This window comes from Medicago sativa, chromosome 7 (assembly GCF_051527215.1).
Source record: "Medicago sativa cultivar Bolivia chromosome 7, Bolivia_mono, whole genome shotgun sequence".
In the NCBI taxonomy this organism is placed as follows: domain Eukaryota; kingdom Viridiplantae; phylum Streptophyta; class Magnoliopsida; order Fabales; family Fabaceae; genus Medicago; species Medicago sativa.
The window spans coordinates 91,960,572-91,979,763 of NC_140755.1; the positions used below are offsets into that span (position 1 = coordinate 91,960,572).

At 33.0% G+C, this 19,192-nt stretch overlaps 2 protein-coding genes across 4 annotated transcripts; one reads left to right on the forward strand and one right to left on the reverse strand.

The window, feature by feature from the left end:
* Nucleotides 1-6,573: 6,573 nt before the first annotated feature.
* On the forward strand, nucleotides 6,574-12,823 carry BARD1 (breast cancer associated RING 1). Its single transcript, XM_085724397.1, has 13 exons — nucleotides 6,574-6,742; nucleotides 6,832-6,885; nucleotides 7,025-7,095; nucleotides 7,681-7,776; nucleotides 7,877-8,190; nucleotides 8,322-8,660; nucleotides 8,797-8,897; nucleotides 9,111-9,297; nucleotides 9,401-9,507; nucleotides 9,775-9,865; nucleotides 10,898-11,063; nucleotides 11,618-11,736; nucleotides 12,164-12,823. Exons 1-13 carry the CDS (start codon nucleotides 6,639-6,641, stop codon nucleotides 12,479-12,481), a joined length of 2,067 nt encoding a protein of 688 aa, XP_085580523.1. The 5' UTR covers nucleotides 6,574-6,638; the 3' UTR covers nucleotides 12,482-12,823.
* A 1,160-nt stretch (nucleotides 12,824-13,983) lies between these two features.
* Nucleotides 13,984-17,206, reverse strand: LOC146910260 (protein NRT1/ PTR FAMILY 5.2-like). Of its 3 annotated transcripts, XM_085730140.1 has the most exons (5): nucleotides 16,904-17,167; nucleotides 16,355-16,572; nucleotides 16,081-16,155; nucleotides 15,452-16,023; nucleotides 13,984-15,188 (listed from the first exon to the last, which is right to left on the reverse strand). In XM_085730140.1, exons 1-5 carry the CDS (start codon nucleotides 17,025-17,027, stop codon nucleotides 14,294-14,296), a joined length of 1,884 nt encoding a protein of 627 aa, XP_085586266.1. In that variant the 5' UTR covers nucleotides 17,028-17,167; the 3' UTR covers nucleotides 13,984-14,293. The 3 variants fall into 3 exon arrangements, with proteins under 3 accessions (XP_085586266.1, XP_085586264.1, XP_085586265.1); XM_085730138.1 differs by lacking the exon at nucleotides 16,081-16,155 and having other exon boundaries at nucleotides 16,904-17,206; XM_085730139.1 differs by lacking the exon at nucleotides 16,081-16,155 and having other exon boundaries at nucleotides 16,908-17,061.
* Nucleotides 17,207-19,192: the final 1,986 nt, after the last annotated feature.

A 19,192-nucleotide genomic window follows, 5' to 3' on the forward strand; every position in this document is an offset into this window, starting at 1 on the left:
TGGCCCAATATATATAGTCTGATACCTTTTAGGAATAGCCCTTATGAACTATGGGTAGTCCGATCAGTCAACATTACTTAAAATGCTAAATAATTAGTAATATTTATGAAACACTAAAGCGTTATCTTCTTTTAGCCACACATATATTTTATTTGACGAAAACGACGAAAATAATTACAAGGTAGTTTAATGCAAAAATGTTAATAGAAATAAAAAAAATTCATGATTTTTTAAGAAGGAAAAATTGTTTTGTAAGTTTTAATAGCTTCGTTAATAATAAAAACTCTAAAGAGCAATGAGTGCATTTGTTGTCCTCGATTCTCTCATTCATTAATGATCCATCAACTCTCTGCAAAACAACAACAATCTTATAAATGCCCCTTTCAAGCCAAACAATCTGAAACAGATCTTTTAGAACACGACGTCGTGACACAAACTGCAACCCACCTTGAAACTGGACCTTGAAAGCAGTAACCAATCTGCTGAATGCAATCATGAAGGAATTGAGATAATTTTAAGAACATTACTGATTACTCTGACACAATGGAAGCAAACCCATAATCTTTGGATCATGCAGATCTCAATAGATCTGGGTCAGAATTCGAAAGTTATAGCAATTATCATTATCAATTATTTTATAGAAACATATAATATCAATTAACCATCCATTATTGTATTTGTAGAAATAACAATGGCAATCAAATGGTTTCAATGCAAATATATACATATGACAATATGTATTGAAAAATAGAAAAATTGAAACCTTAACCATTATTTCATTTATTTGTATTCTCACGTATTTGTAACTCATCAAATTATTTCTCTAATTTATCAAGAGTGCTTCTATATGAAGCGAATATTTTCTTCCGGCAACATTCACGAAGGTGTATTGTGGTTAAATAGGAGTTTTGTGACAAATTAATATTATTAATTTTAATTTTGAATGGTTAAAATAGGACAAAATAGGAGTGCTAGAGCAAAACAATTTTATTTACTTTAATACCGGATTTTACGGAAATCATGGGGTTATGTTTCCATATCAACATATCATGAAGGTTTCTTGAAATTACCTCTCGCGATACTTAGCATTACGTATTTATCAATCATAATATTCTCATGTTTTTTCATTGTAAGATTCTTCCAAAGACCAAAAAAAGAAGGAATTTGAAATAACATAAAAAATTATATTTAATATAAAAAATAAGCAAATCATATTCAAAAACTAACAAAATATTTCATCACAACATTTGTAGTTCTGAGGGAGCTACGATGGGTTGGATCATCGTACTTGGCTAAGAGAAACCTCATAAATGATATTGACACCACATCTTCGCAAACAAGTTTAAGACATTATGTATATGGGTCATCTTACTTACATGGTACTCAATATCTATTCTTGCATCTAATGTGTAAAGTTTAACTCACACATGACACATTAACATATATTCCTTAAGCGTGAGACTCTTTGTATCTATGATATGGTGAAATAACCAAATAAGGCCATAGGCACAACATGGTAAAGAAAATGTGGGTTGGCGGCATTTCATAGACGGGGGGGTTTCACTCGTTTATTTAATGAGAAGAGAGTAAATAAATTAGAAAAAGAAAATGGATGAAAAATGAATTTGAACATGAGAGAAAAGGTAAGGGAAAATAGTGAATTGTTGGTAATTTTATGGGTTTGTTGAAGAAAATGGACATAATTGAGTAATTATGCTACCAAAATATTAAACTCATTAAAATATTCCACGTCAATTTTAAATGTCAAATTAACATGTATTTTGTCAATTTAGCATAATGCATCTATAATTTTCCCTTTTCGGATTCCACCAAAGACCAAAAGTGAATTAATTTCAAATAATAGATGTTGAATAAAAAAATATATTGTCTTGACAAAACAAAATTGCATGAAAGTGAATGACATTAACAACTAAAATTTAAGATTAAAAATATTAAATTTTAATCTTAAAATTAACAATTTAAGATTAAAAATATTAAATTGCTCAACAAAAAAAAAAGATTAAAAATATTAAAGAAATGACACTCAAAAACTAACAAAATAAATTATCATAATGTTGAAACTTCTGGTGTAGCCTACGGTGGGTTCTATCATCACATTAGGTTAAGAGAAACCACAAAATTGAGATTGATAACATGTTTGCATACAAAATCTTTAGGCATATGTATATAGTCCATCTCACTAATATGTTATTCAACACTTTATCTTCTATCCATTGTAGAATTTTCAACTCATATTTGACACATTAACATCACTCCTTAAGTTGGGAGTCTCCACGTCTTTAATTATGTAACATAGCCAAACAAGGTCAAATGAAGGCACCATAGTAAAAAAGGCGTGATGGTGGTAATTTTAATAGAGGGAGATACATGTTTCTTTCTTTCATTAAAAGAGAGAAAGTAAATTGAAAAAGAAAGAAGATGATTTTTTTTTTAAGATTTAGATAAATGATAAAGGTAAAAAAAGAATTGCATGTATGTCGACGATGTCATAAGAAATGGAGTGAGTTCTTGGTAATTATATGTGTGTGTTGAAAAAGTTGGAGATTTTGGGTATTTAATTTACCAAAAATTTATACTCAATTAAAAAACGCCACACCATTTAAATCTTTTTAATAAACACAAATTATGTTAACTCAACAATCTAATGATCATTTTTCTATAGTTAAATCCAACCAAAGATCAAAAGTGAAGGACTTGAAATAATAGAGATTGATTAAAAAAAAACAGTGCATGAAAGCACACAACATCCAAAAACTTACATTTAATATAAAAATCAAATAAATGACATCCAAAAACTAACAAAATAGTTAATCATAGTGTTCGGAGTTCTGATGAAGACTACGTTGGGTTGGAACACCACATTAAGTTAAGATAGACCACACAAGTGAGATTGATACCACATCATCACCAAAAATTTAACACATTAGATATGTTGATCATCTCACGGAAATATTTCTTAACATTTACTCTTGCTTCTAATGTGGAACTTTAAGTTGCAATTAGTACATTAACATATCTTCATTAAGTATGAGACTCTCATCATTTGAGATTTGTTGATATATCCAAAAAAAGTCAGACGAAGGCACGACATCATAAAAAAAAGGTGCGTTGATGGTGGGTTCATGGAGGGAGATTTATGTTTCCATATTTCATGAAAGAGAGAGAGAGAGAGAAAATTAGAAAAAGAAAGAATATGAAAAAGAAATTTGAACATAGAGAAATGATAAGGAAAAAAGTAGTGTGTGTTTTGTCCGTGAAAGTATTGATAATAGAGTGAGTGAGTTACTGATAATTTTATGGGTTAGTTGAAGGAGTTAGAGATTTAAGAGTAACCATTTCACCAAAAAAATAGACTCAAAAATAAATCCACATTATTTTTAAATGTTTAATAAAATGTATTTTATCAACTCACCATAAAATATCTGCATTTTTCCGTTGTTTAATCCCATCAAAGACAAAAAAAAATGAAAGTATTTAAAATATATAGGTCGGATAAAAAAATTGAATGAAAAAAGAGAGACAACATCGTGTCATATCTTCTCACTTATATGTTAACTCACATATGACACATTAACATCTCTAGGACTCTCTGTGTATATGATCTTATGAGATAGCAAAATAAGGTCAGAGAGACAACATCGTACAAATTGTTGGTTGGTGGCGGGTTCATATAGGGGTATACTTTTGTTTGTTTCTTTTACCCGTAGAGAGAAAGTAAATTAAAAAAAGAAAGAAGATGAAAAAAGAATTTGAACAAGAGAGAAACTATGAGGGAAAAAATTAAGGAGTATATGTTTTATCCGTAAGAGTATATATAATATAGTGAATTGCTAATGGTTTTATAGATTTGTTGAAGGCGTTGAAGATTACTTTGTAATTATGCTACCAAAATATTACTCCCTCAGTCCCGGAATAACTGACCCATTTTCTAAAAAAAAGTGTCCCAAAATAACTGACTCATTTCAATTTTCAATACAACTTTCATCATTCCCAATACAATATAACACTAAATAATACTACTTTTATCATTCCCAATACAATATATTCCACTTTCCCCTTTATTTATACATTTTTCTTAATCTGTGTGAAAAACCAAAGTAGGTCAATTATACCGGGACGGAGGTAGTATACTCATTACAAAAAAAAAATACCTCATCAATTTACTGTCTAATAAGCATCTATTTTGTGACCTAACACATCTACATTTTTCATTGTAATCCCATCAAACACCAAAAGTGAAAGAATTTACAGTAACAGAGTTTGAATAAAAATATTGCATGAAAGCGAGACATCTAAAAGCTAAAATTTAAGGTAAAAAAATGACAGTAAAAAACTAACAAAAAAAATCACCATAATATTGGATCTTTTGTGGAAACCTACAATGAGTTGCATCATCACATTAGATATATGGGTCACCTTAATTACCTATATGTTGGTCAACATCTACTTTTGCACACAATATGAAAGTTTTACTCTCAACTGATAAATTAACATCTTTTCATTAAGTGTCACAGTCTCCGTATATGTGATCCACCACCAAGAACCGCTCCCCCACAATGTTGAACCGGGATATGATATCATCGTTGAACCTTCCCCGGGAGACAACAATGGTGTGGATTGACGCATTGGAGAAAGAACTGCCACACAAGTGAGAATGATACTTCATCTTCATCCAAAATTTTAAGGCTATGAGTCTTCTTTTTTTTTTTTCAATTTATTTGTTGCTCAACCTTCACTATTTTATACAATGTTTGACTTTAATCGGCGCATGATATATCATAATGTTCTATAACTAATTTCTAGCCCGTGCTTGGCACAGGTGTGGATTGACGCATTGGAGAAAGAACTGCCACACAAGTGACAATGATACTTCATCTTCATCCAAAATTTTAAGGCTATGAGTTTTTTTTTCCAATTTATTTGTTGCTCAACCTTCACTATTTTATACAATGTTTGACTTTAATCGGCGCATGATACATCATAATGTTCTATAACTAATTTCTAGCCCGTGCTTGGCACGGGTGTCCATATTAGAAGTTTAACCCACACATGACACATTAACATCTTTCTCTTAAGTGTGAGACTCTTTGTGCCTGTCATCTGATGAGATAGCCAAATAAGTTCAAAGAAACAACATGATAAAAATTATGGGTTGGTGACGGTTTCATCATATAAGGATATTTTTGTTCCATTTGTTCATGCAAAGAGAGAAAGTAAATTAGAAAAATAAAGAAAATGAAAAAGTAATTTGAACCTGATATCAATGATAAGGGAAGACTTTAAGGAGTGTGAGTTTTACCTATAAGAGTGTATGGAATAATGAGTTGCTATTAATTTTATGAATTTGTTGAAGGAGTTGGACAATATTGGGTAATTATGCTACCAAAATATTATACTCATTTATAGAATGCTAAATCAATTTAAAATGTCTAATAAACATTTATTTATAAGGATAATAAATATATATTTTGTCAATTCAGCAGCTCACGTATATATTTTTTCATTGTCTGGTCCCACTAAAGATCAACAATGAAATATATCGAAATAATAGAGGTTTAATAAAATAAAATTGAATGATATACAAAAGCTAAAATTTAAGATAAAAAACTAAACTAATGATGCCTAAAAACTAACCAAATAAATCATCATAACATTGAGACTTATGTGGGAGCGCACATTGAATTGTATCATCATATTCGGCTAAGAGTAACCACATAAGGGAGATTGACATCACATCATTATTCATATAGTCTTAAAACATTAGGTATATGGATCATCTCACTTTCAAAGTCTTAAAACATTAGGTATATGGGTCATCTCACTTACATACCGCTCAACATCTCCTCTTGCATCCAATTTAAAATTTTAACTCACTTGACACATTAACATCACTCCACTAAGTGTTGAACTCTCCGTGTGCGTGTTCCACCACCAAGAACCATTTCCGCTCTCCAACAATGTTGAACCGAGATATGATACAGCTGTTGGGTCTTCTGGAGGACTCAATACTGCTGTGGATCGACATATTGAAGAAAGAGCAACCACACAAGTGCGAATGATACACCATCTTCTTCCAAAATTTTAAGGCTTAGGTATGAGATTTTTCACTTAATTTTGGTTCCACTTCTACTCTTTTATCCAATGTTGAGCTTTAAGTGACACTTGATAAATCACAATATTCTCTACCTTGACTATAACAAAATTTTAGCCCGTGCTTGGCACGGGTCTACATACTAGTAGAGATCAATATTCATAAAATGATTCCCTCAAAAAATATTCATAAAATGATAAAAATTGATGGATCATAATTGCAATTAAATCTTTAATAAAATGTTGACTAAAGATAAGAAATTCAAACAAAAACACATGAAAAGGTAGCGGGAAGAAAATGGCGCGACACTTTGATTGACGCAAAAACGTCATCGTTTCCAAAGCGCGAATATATGAAATCCATTAAATTCCTCGCGCCTATAGTCTATTTTCAAACAAAATCTGAGCCGTCCACGTCATCTCCCAACACATCATAAGAAAAACAAATCTACTTACTTTCTCACCTTCCCTCTCTTCACTTCACATCGATTTCCGAGAACTCCAAAAATCCCCAAAAACTCACAAAAATGGAAAATTCTGGAAAATCAATAATCAACAACAACACTAAATTATTGAATCCATGGATGCTTCATTTTCAAAAACTCGCTCTCGAACTCAAATGCCCTCTCTGGTACGTATTCCCACTTTTTCCATTTTTAATTTTGTTATTTAGGTTTTTTTTTTAATCGCTTATTTGATTTTTTTTGTTGGATCTTGTAGCTTGAACTTGTTCAAGAAACCGGTTTTGTTGCCATGCAATCATTTGTTCTGCAGGTTCGTTAATTCTTCATTTTATTATTCTGTTTTATTTTATTTTGGCTTGTTTAAAAAAAAATTATTCTGTTTTATTTCATTTTTAGGTTAATTTATTAATTAATTTCATGACTTTCTTTGTTTTGTTTATAATTCACAGTTCCTGTTTGGCGGATAGTACTTCGATTCGTTCTGAATGTGCTCTCTGTAACACCAAGTGCTCTCAAAAAGGTTTTTTTTTTTTTTTTTTTTTTTTTTAAGATTCACATATTTTGTTTGATTTAGATTTGTGTTTTAAGAGGACTGTTGATTTTATCCTAAAGTTTATTTATTTATTTATTTATCTAATTAGTTATTATTTTAGATGTTCAACGAGGGAACAATGATATAAGTTACGTTGAATTGCACCAATGATGAGTTATAATGTTTGATTTTTGATTTATTTTTTGGATTTAAAGAGTAAGCACTGTCAGTGTAAACATTTTTACACTGGCATCCAATGAAAATCCAATATCTGTCATATCACCCTGCTTTTGTATGGTTAGTTTTTAATCAGTAGTGTGACATGGACAAATGGCGGTTTCTTGTTGGATGTCACACTTGCTGTGTATGTCCATTAAACTTCTTTTGAATAAAATTTAATTCAATTATGTGTATGTTCCTACTTGTTTAATTTGTGGGTATATGCAATTTTGTTGATTAATATGCTTGGTTTGGATTGCTTTGAAGCACTTTTTCTATGATCTCAATGGTTACATGTTGATTGTGAATATGATCTCCATGGTTATGTGTTGATTGCAAATTTATGGGTGGCAGATATTAGGCATTTGCCTTTTGTGGAAAATATAGTAACAATTTATAAAAGCTTGGATGCGACATTTTGTGCGAACGCTTTTCAGCAACGTTCTTCTGGTGAGTTTGTTTCCTTTTGCATTTGTTGAGGAATAAGAAAAATCTAGCTCATTGCTTGATGCTGATTTGACATGTATTTTTGGTTATTTGATTAATGTAGATAATACGAGGGTTTTGGAGCAGTGCCAAACTCTTTACAATTCAGCTTGTTGTAATAAGAAGGTTGACAAGGTTCTGCAGAATTCATGTATGTCGAATGAAGTTGGGGTTGGTAAGAATCTCCAATCTGGGATTAAGATGAATGATAAAGCCAAGGAGGTTGAAATGTCTTGCAAGAGAGGGGGTGACAACCACATTGCAGAGAAGCCCGATTCAATGAATTTGAATCAAGCGACACAATCAGAACCAGACAGCCCTCCATTTTGTGATACCAAAGGTTCTGATAATGGTTGCAGTGATCAAAACAGCGAGAAGGTAGAATTTTCTTATTTATTTATTTATATTTTGGTCTTGATTATTCGTGTAGTTTAAAGCAACTTCCCATATTTAGTAGGACAAATCCTCTTTCAGTTTGGCATCTTATTCTCTTAAATTTTTCATTTCAGCCACTCAGTCTTGGGAGGTCTGAAAGTTCGTCATTGAAAAGATCAAGCACAACAGGAAAAGGTAATTTGAAAGAAAGAATGCCTCATTTCTGGTCTGAAAGTTCTGCCTCTGAAAACGAGGATCTTACGAGAGATCTCAAGAGACAAAAGAATCTTACAAATGAAGATGGTATTGTTCAACAAAACACCTCATATCATAACAAGCTTGTGGATTCCTGCTGTGACTTGGAAATTAAATCTGACAAGGACACTGGTGCACTTGTACCTTCAAATGCACCAAGTGACTTGTACCCAAGTACAAGCATTTGTTCGTTTTGTCAGTCCTCTAAAATTTCCGAGGTAATATATGATATGCATCAATTTTATGCGCTTAATCAGTGCCTATTGTCACCCCCTTTCCTTGAGAGCTTATTCTCTTATTTGACACTAATCTATTTGATACTATTTCCCTGGTTTTCATGGGGATTTTTTGTAGGCTACTGGGTCAATGCTGCATTATGCAAGTGGGATTTCAGTTACGGGAGAGGCTGCAATGGAACCAAATGTTGTGCATGTGCATAAAGTTTGTATTGACTGGTACGCTAGCCTGATATCCTGTGTATGCATTGTTTATTATTGTATATTCTTGATGTATGTTTTTGGTGGAATCGATCTGAAAACGGATATTGAATCCTGATTGATCATGGATTGTTCAAATATTTCTTAACATGCATTAGTTGAACATTTTTGTTCTCTTTTAGTTCTGTTAGAATTTGGCTGATGAAGTTGGTGTTATCTTTGGGAACCCAGGGCACCACAAGTGTATTTTGTTGGTGAAACTGTTAAGAATTTGAAAGCAGAAGTGGCCCGGGGAGCAAAGCTTAAATGCACCAAATGCGGTAAAAAGGGAGCTGCTCTTGGTTGCTATGTCAAGTCATGCAGAAGAACTTATCATGTTCCTTGTGCAATGGACATCTCTGCTTGCCGCTGGGATCATGTACATCTTTCTTATATTAGTATTATTTTTTTGTTTTTTTTCCTTTTCAAATTTGTGTTTCTGTGCATTTATTTAAACTTAATTGATGCATTCTCTGGTTCAGGTGGATTATCTCTTGTTGTGTCCTAGTCATTCAAATGTCAAATTTCCAAACGAGAAATCTAATCTTAATAAACAGGCAACTCAGAAGCATCCCGTTTCATCTCATCTGTATGTATTTTAAGTAATCTTCTATTTATGTTTGGTAGATTGTATTTGTATAATGGCATGCACTGCTTATTTCACAACATTTGATTAATTTATAATCCGTTTATTTACTTCGAACATTATTTGACTGCTTATTTCAATCGAAGGTTTATTTACCATAATAGTATATGTACAGACGGAAGCTAATAAAACATTATTTTGTTATTAAAGCACACTCCTTTTTCTTGTCTTGTTTTTATACTGTTTCTAAGGTTATCTCTGGTGCTGTAGGCTATCTCAACAGTCAAACCAACTGGGAGCTTTTCAGGATGATGGTAAAAAAATGGTTTTCTGTGGATCTGCTCTATCAAATGAAGAAAAGGTCAGTATGAATGTTGTCTTTTTTCTGTGAAGTGTTCAGTTATCTTCATTATCATAACAGTTCCTCTGATAGACTAACGGGTGTGAGGAGGATGGGGGTATTGAGAATGTTCAGGGCTTTATGCTAATGAGATGCTGCACAACAAATTTCTGATGTGGTGAGTGGAAGGGGGGTAGTCGGCTATAAGAATGATAATATATTTGTAGAATAGTGGAATATAGAGGTATGAAAAAATTCAGGGAATTATTGGTGAGTAAGCTTCTTATAAGGGGCTTAATCATGAATGGGATAATTTATTTTGCAATTATACTTTCTGTTTTTGGAATCTGAAGAAATTCCTGAATCCCTTTCCAGTGAAGGAGCCAGTCCCCTTTTACCTTATCAGTAAAACTAGCTCCTCACTGTTTCTTGTGGACCTCTTGTTACATTTCCGTTAGAGTATTACATTACAAAAGCATAGAATGTATGCTGTGCGATTGTCCAACACGTTGAAGAGATGACTAGGGCACCTAGCTGATACTTCTATTTGGCTGAACATGAAAATGGGCACGTCCCTGCCATGGACTGGGGTACCATCCCCTCACCCAAAATTTTGTTTAATAATGATGGTTAACTAGGGAGTGAGAGGCCTTAAATTGATGGATGAATTAAAGGTGAAAGACATAGTTCAATAGTTAATTATCTTGTTTTTGAGGATATTGTTTTTGCAAATAAACAAGGTGTTCAAATTGTGTAATGATCTCTCTTAGTTGTTTCTTAACGAGACTCAATAATTCATTATCATAGGAAAAATGTAATACAAGTTATTTGATATGATGATAGGTTTCTTGACGAGACTCAATAATTCATCATCATAGGAAAAATTTAACACAAGTTATTTGATATGATGATAGGCATATAAATTGAGTAAAAGAATGATAGATGTATGAATCTTGATTAATGTATTTTCTGCAAACTACTTCATTGCACCTTCGTATGCTTTATTTATCATATCATTAACTAATTAATATATTTATCCTCTTGATGGTGCAGGTGCTATTGATTAATTTTGCAAGCAAGGTTGGTGCTTCAGTGTCCAAGTGTTGGACCTCAGATGTCACACATGTGATCGCAGCAACTGATGCAAATGGAGCATGCTCCAGGACATTGAAAGTTTTGAGGGCGATTCTAAATGGACAATGGATCCTAAAAGTGGACTGTATGTAATTTAGGCTTCTAACATTGATTATCTGATTTGATGCCCGTCTTTTATTTTGGTTACTGACAAATATTGATGAATTAATGGCTTCTTTCTTTGGTTTTTATCTGGAATGTCTTCAATTTATATCACTTCATGTTCTTTTAAGAGTTTGGATTTGGTAGAAGACTTTTCATTTGGGGGAACAAAGAGAACTAAGTCAATTATGTTCCATTTATTGTTTTGTTTTCTTCTTGCAAACTATAAATGGGCCCCATAATTAAATTTTATTAAAAACTTGTATATTGGGACAGTGATTTCTCTACTCAGACATATCTTGAAATACTTCCAATATATTATGAAACCTTTGGAGGTGGGTGCTATTGGGCCCTGAGGAATCGGTGAATATGAAATTGGGATGGAGAGCATATGTAGTGTTGAAACCTGTTAACAATATCACCATTATCGCGTGGGCCGTAACATGATTTTCATGCGTGCTTATGCATTTTCTTTTCTTATGTTCATTCATGTTTTTGTATTCATGTTATTCTATTTCTACCTATCTTCTACTGTAGGGATAAGAGCATGCATGAAAGCGATGAATCTTGTAGAAGAAGAACTGTATGAAATTGATCTTGACAACCAAGGGTGTCAAGGTGGCCCAAAAGCTGGCAGACTTAGGGCATTGGCCAACGTAAGTATTTTTTCATTACAATACAATACATTTTATGACCTTGCAAATATCATTTGCATTGTCAGTTAGAATATCAAGTGTCTTGCTCAAGGTTTTGAATTACAGTTTATGGTTGTTGTGATTGTTGATTTTGAGAAAAGATTTGGACATATAGGAGTGACTAGGTTTCTGTTTCAACGTGGTTATGAAAACCACCACAAACCTAGATGTTGCAATTTCAGTTGCGGAATTTAAAATCATGGTGTTAATTATTGACATTATTTTCCTTTCCTTACAACTGAAATATCTTGATGGATAAGACCATCTTTCTTTTTAGCTCACTAGAACTTGAAATTTAGTTTTTTTAGCCTACATAAGTCTGTTGATATTCATTGTTAAATTACTTGGTAAATCTGTTGTGAATTCTTTATTCTGATTGTGATTGTAGGAGCCAAAGCTATTCAGTGGCTTAAAGTTTTATTTTTCTGGTGAATATGATTTGAGTTATAAGAAATATCTTGAAGATTTAGTTGAAGGGGGAGGAGGTGTTGTTTTGAAAAGCAAGGATGACTTGGAAGTTGGAAGAGGTGCAAATTTGTTGGCAGTTTACAATCTTGATCCCCCAGAAGGATGTGAGCTGGAGGACGAAGTTTCAATTCTTTGGCAGAGATTAACTGAAGCAGAGAATTTAACTGCCAATACTGCTGGTCACACGTGGATTCTTGAGTCAATTGCTGCATGCAAATTGCAGCCTTTTGTTAGCTAAATGCACTCCGTAGCCGATGTTTTGTCCATCCATCCTTTGATAGGTTGTTCAACTGTTGGTCACATGTGGATTCTGGAGTCAATTACTGCATGTAAATGGAATGGTTTTGTTAGCTAAAATGTTAGCTGATATGTTGTCCATTTTTAATTGGGTGTTTATTTGCAGAAGATCTGGTCTATTTTGTACAGGATTTCTACTGAATTTATATTTTGTTCAGACTTTCAAGATATATCTTGTATTTTGTTCGGACTTTCAAGATATATCTTGTTTTGGCATTTAAGATATTAAGGCATATGCTATGTAGCACTGATGGTTAATGAAATCCATGTGAAATTGATTAAATTGTGAGCTTTACATTTTATTTCATGGGAGTATTGTGAAGTTTGTTTAAAAGAGTGTAGTAGGGAGGGATGCTGAAGAACCCAGTACTTAATTGCAGACAACTTAACGGATTCATGAGTTCTGGTGCTAATGATTGATTAGTTATCAGCTGCAGAAATATGTTATGAGTTGAGAGCGAGGAGCAGGGCCGGACCCTAGGGGGTGCAAGAAGTTCTATAGAACCGGGCCTCCCTAGGGTATGGGCCTAAAAAAATAATTTATAGCCCAGTACCCCTCACTAAAAATCAGATAGGATATTAGAATTGATGTTCCTCATGTATACGGTAGTGATTTTCACCTTTAGGTGTACCGCATATATACGACTCCTTGTATTTATCTTTTAAAAAATTTAAATAGAACATTGTTCTTTTTAAAAAAAATACATCTTTATTTTATTACGGGCCTCGTTTCACTTCTAGAACCGAGCCTCCATATTCGCAGGAACGGCCTTGGCGAGGAGTTTGTTTTGAATTAGTGAATCTTCATTGGACATTTGGTCATGGTATATGGGGCATTCCTCCCCACTCACTAGCGTCACATTAGCTAAATGAAATTAGAATGTACAGTAACAAACAAAAGCATAAAAAGTGAGTGCCGTTATTAACATATAAAGTTACTCCAATAGTAACTCCTCGATTTATTTATTTGAACAAAGTAACTTTAAAGTTAAATATTTATTTGAACAAAGTAACTCTTTAAAGTTAAATCTTGTTTAATGTGCACAAGTAATATTGCTTGTATAAAATCTCATCATATTCAATTTGATCAAATGACAAGATTTATTGGTCACAGTGTAAACTAAATTTTGTATAATGTAAAATTTATCTCACTTGTGCAACAAAGAACTAGCCATTAGTTAATCTAAATCTTGACCTTCCCTAAACTTTTGATCTAGAGCCGCTTAAAAGAATAGTAGTACTTTTGATGTTGATTTCGTTCATGGCTTGATTGTTTAAATTTAGTTAAATCAAATACTTGATTTTCTTTCACAAATCAACAAAATTAGATGAATTTATCCTCTACAAAGGCAACTCACTCACAAGAAAAACCAATTCCATAAGTAACAATTGTACTTAACAGATAGTGTTTTGTCATTGATGTGACTATATATGAAGTGTTCATAAACAAGAAAAGACCATTGCATTTAACATTAAGCCCCTGAATTGGCAAGGTTAAATGAAGAAAGGAGTCCCAACTCCCAACAAGGGAAATTTGAAGCTTTATATTTTTGAATGGCTAACAGGAGTGATGTCCTAGGGTTTACATAATATAGATAATCATATTATTTACATTAATTTACTTGCAAGTGTGACAAAGTTCAAAGCACTAAAGTGAATCTTCTACTTATAAAGGATCATACACTTGTGAACCTTCCTTATCTTTGCCCACTTGATTCTTTAAACATATGAAGAAATAACAGTTATATTTCCCCTAGAACTTGCCATCAGATTGTGAAGTGCTTAGGCTTAATCTAGTATTTTCCTGAGATGAAGTAGCGTTCATTTCCAAGCCTGATTTGTTGTGTTTTACATCATTATATACAAAGAACTTAGCAACAACCACAAAGCAAAGGAAGTTAAGTAGGCTTATTACTGCAATGAATGCATAATAATAATCAAAGTGGGAGACATTTACGTTATCCAAAATCCAACCTTTGCGACCATGTCTTTGGGTGATATCAGCAACAGCTGATAGAAAGAATGTACTGAGAAAACCTCCTAGGCCATATGAGGCTGTGGAGCATGCTGTTCCGAGACTCTTCATGGTTTCTGGTGCTTGATCGTAGAAGAACTCCATCTTGGCAACTTCGACGAAGTTATCAGCAATCCCTGACAAGGCAAACTGAGGGAGGAGGATGAAAATAGTAAGAGGGATCTTATCATGTATGTCTAAGAGGTTTTTTTCTCTTGCAACATTGAGTCTCTTTCTCTCAACCAAGCATGCAATGACTAATGTCATGATGTTCAACACAAGGCCAATTCCTATTCTTTGTAGTATTGTGATTCCTCTAGGATTTTTAGTGTAGAATCGGATCATAGGCACAAAAATACAATCATAGATTGCAATGAATATCAACATGAAGATAATTGTAATTGACGAGAGACTTCCTGGAGAGAAATTAAAACGAGGTCCCATTTTGTTGTTCAGTGTCATGCCTTGTTTAATGAAGAGTGTGAAAATGTGCATTCCCAAGGTGCTTGGAATAATTGTGAAAATCGAAATAGGAACCAGTTTTGTCATTTGCTTAGTTTCCTCAATTTGTGTCACCGTACAAAGCATCCACGGTGAGTTTTGTCCGGTCTTTATAGCCGCTTTGTCAAGGAAACTGCAAGCAGAGAGAAGGATGAGAGAATGCACATTAGATGGTTCAAGCAAATTTTTTGTTTCATGTAAAAACAAGTAAATAATGTTAGCAACATATTGTCTTTAACACTATTCTATTGATTGAAATTCATATGAACGCCACTAAATTTGTAAGAGACCAACATAATTTAGTGACACTCGTGCGCTGAAAAGAGTGTGTTGTCAGTTTGTCACTACACCAAGAAGTATGGTAAATTTTAGGAGATAAAGTTAATTAGACTCAACCTGAAAAATGATGTGTGATCAATTCTGGTTCTACCATTACATGTATACTCTTCCATACTCAGCTCATGTAGCTCTTTTTTATCTTCTGGGACATGTGCCTTCCATTTTCTTATAGCAGCCACAAAGACTTGAAGCATCCTTGTTATAGGGCTGCCTGGAGGCAATTTGTGTCTATAATATGGTGTTCCTAATAAAAACACCAATATTGAAAATGCAAGGCCAATGGTTGGAAGGCCATATCCAAGTTCCCAACCATTATTGTCTTGTATGTAAACCAAGAAAGTGGTAGCAAAAAGGACACCAATCAAAATGCTAAAAAACCACCAATTGAAGAAGGAAAACTTATGGGATTTCTCTTTGGGATCAAAGTCATCAAATTGGTCTGCTCCCATAGTAGAAATGTTGGGTTTGGTTCCACCTGTGCCTAAAACAATTATGTACAAGGCAAGGAAGAAAATACCCTTTTGCAATGGTGATGCCTTGGGGCAATTTTTGAATGCGACAACACCTATATCACATTCTGGTGGCTTCAGTGATGGTAGCGAAACCGATAGAGTCAACAAACACATACCCTAGAGCCAAAGAAAACAAGGACACGTGTCCGTCGATAATTGCATTAGGTAAAATACCAAATCATAACATTGGTTCAAAGCAAGTAAAATAAAGATGACATTCATAAAAGAACAATTGCATATACTTGATGTCTTAAAATCTCAACCTTAGGAATGAAACAATACATGCTTATTATTTTAAGATTCTGAGTTTAGATACGATGTCAAATTTGCTATTATGATATATATTTACTTGGTCTATCTATATATTGATCTTTTTGTTTCTGAACTACCTTTCTATACCAGTAAATAGGATATATTCAAATGGTGAAATATTTGTCACATATCATACCATGAGGTAAATGCATGATGCAATTACAAAGGTCCAATATCGGCCAAGATAAGCATCAGCTACATAAGCTCCTGCAAGTGGCATCAGCCAAACTGATCCTCCCCAATTGCTAATATTGTTTGAAGATTCCACGGTACCCTGATGGAGCTTATTTGTTAGATACACCACTAAGTTTGATGATATTCCATAGTAAGCCATCCTCTCAAACAATTCATAACCTATAAATTACACATGAATGCATATGTCACATTCCGAAGCAATAATTCCTTATATGGTAATTGAAACAAAAAAATAAAGGATGATTGAGGTATTTTTAGAATTTGGATTCCCAACAGTAATCAATTGAACTCATTCATAAGGTCAGCATATCAGTGACCATTGAATCGATATCGGATGGTTCAAATTAGATTTTAAATATAACGATCACCGATGTGTTGTTTGCGTGAATGCATGCAATCGATGACCGCAGGGAATCTAATAACATGGAGAAACTGAAAATAGAATAAGTTTAAGAATGCCTATATAAGGAAGTAAAATACTTAAATTTACCTACAAGGAAGGAACAAGCTTTCCATCTTCCAGTCTTTGATCTTAAAACAGGTCTCCCTTGTAAATCTACTGTTCCATCCTGAGTGTAATCTTCTAGTGGTCCTTTTTCTTCAATGACTTCCATGATACTGAACAAGAACAGCCACTTAGACTCTTCAGTGTGGAGAATAATTCAAGGTTGTTTTTCCAATGAGCTTTTGATATATTTAAGGAAATTCTTGGATTTTAAATATTTAGCTTTCCCAAACTAAAGTAGTTATACATCATTCTTTTTTCATGAGCTAACATAATAAGAATAAAACTAGGAAAACAATGTGCCCCGTTTTTGTTTTATACTTCTTCATGTCATTTTTTTCTTTCAATTTTCATCAATTTTTTATTAGCATATTAGCTGGTGTTTACCTTCTCGACCAAGCTATTAGATCTTTGAAATTGACATGGTACAAAAGTCATGAGATTACAAAAATAAATACATCAAAATGGCTTTTCAGCCTTTTCACAACGTGTTTAATTTGTATGTAATTTTTTTCACATACATTCAATTATATAGTACCATATAGATATTTATGACACTATTTTAAAAACTAACAAAATAAAGTGTATTGTGATGTAATTTAATTGGATGCATGTGTAAAATAATTACATTATCAATATAAATAATCTTTTCATGATTGCTCTATGTATACATACGTGTGTAACCGTGCACTATTTGGAGACTGTTAAACTAACTTTACATTTTTTTTTAACTAAAAACTAACTTTACATATAATATATTTTTTGTCAATCGAACTGCTATATAATACATATTTATTTTCCTTAAAAAGAAATTATTTTAATATATTAATCATTTGATTCGAATTTCGTAAGATTTGAAAAAGAACAACTATATACTCAATTATTTCTTATTTTATATGTATGTTTTAAAAGTTTATATGATATTAATCTTAATACATCTCAATAATATATGAAATAGTGTGAAAATGTGTATTTCTTTTCACATAAATTTTACTACTTATATGTGCTTCACCCCATATTATATACTCAATTATAGAACTTTTTAATCAACATTACCAAAATCTATCAAAATTAATTATTAAAAACAAATCTATCAAACCTAACCATGCATAAATAAGTCTATAACAATAAATAGTTACAGCGAACCTTAGCCTTGTTTGAGTACATGGTAAAAACGCATGTCTGCACGAACCTACAAATAGTTACAGCGAACTCTCACTGGGACGTGACAATTACTTTCAAAACAACTATCCAAACAATGACTTAACAAATTCACTGAATATAATTAGGCATGGCAATAAAACGCATACCTGTGGGTACCCGCCTGAACCCACCACGACTGTGACTGGGTTTGGGTTTTCCTTGATTTCAAAAGATGGAGACATGACGGGCAATGGGGACACAAGTATCCACCCCGAACCCGTCCTGCTTGTCTAAAAAAACATAATTACCCGTCCCGAACCCTGTTTTTTTGTGCTTATTTTTACTTACTATTCCACTTCCACCTCCATCTCTCACTTCTGGCAACGCCTCCCTCTCATTCTTTCTCACCAATCACCCACTCTCTCTTTCACAGAACCTCCACTAACTTCATAGTTGGGAGATGGGGCAGGGATACCCGGACCCTTTGGGTACGGGGGTTCAATTATTCATCTGTGTTGGATATCGGGTAGGGGAACATGTATTTATCAGGGATTCAGTTACAGGGACGGGGAAGGTAAAATTCGTCCTCGATTTGCTCCGTAACCATAACTAAATATAACATATACAAATCTTGATTCTCAATTAAGCTCTTTGATAAATGGTGTACATTATTAATTTTATTTAACTAAACACACACAATATAAGATTAATAAAAGCAACACGTGAGTCTAGGTTTGTAGTTTCCTTTTATGAAATTTTTCTTGCATTAAGTCATTCCATTTTTATCTAAGCTTGCGAGTTTATTTATCTTCATTTGCTTTTCTATTGTTATATATATTGCATTCTTCTCATTTTCCTTCATTCAAACAAGGGAAATGTTAACTTGTGCCCTTAAGGCACAAGTTAATGAATCAAATATGGAAATTGTTTATAGGAAGATGTGCATTATATTTAATTCTTAACTTTTTAATGAGTTGAATGCACACAATTTTAGACAATATTTCTTTTTTTGGGTTTCTTAACATGTGCCCTTAGGGCACAAGTTAACACTACCCTTCAAACAAAAACAAAAGGGTTAATAGTGTTTTTCACCCCTGTAATATAGGTCATTTTCGGTTTTCGCCCTTGTAA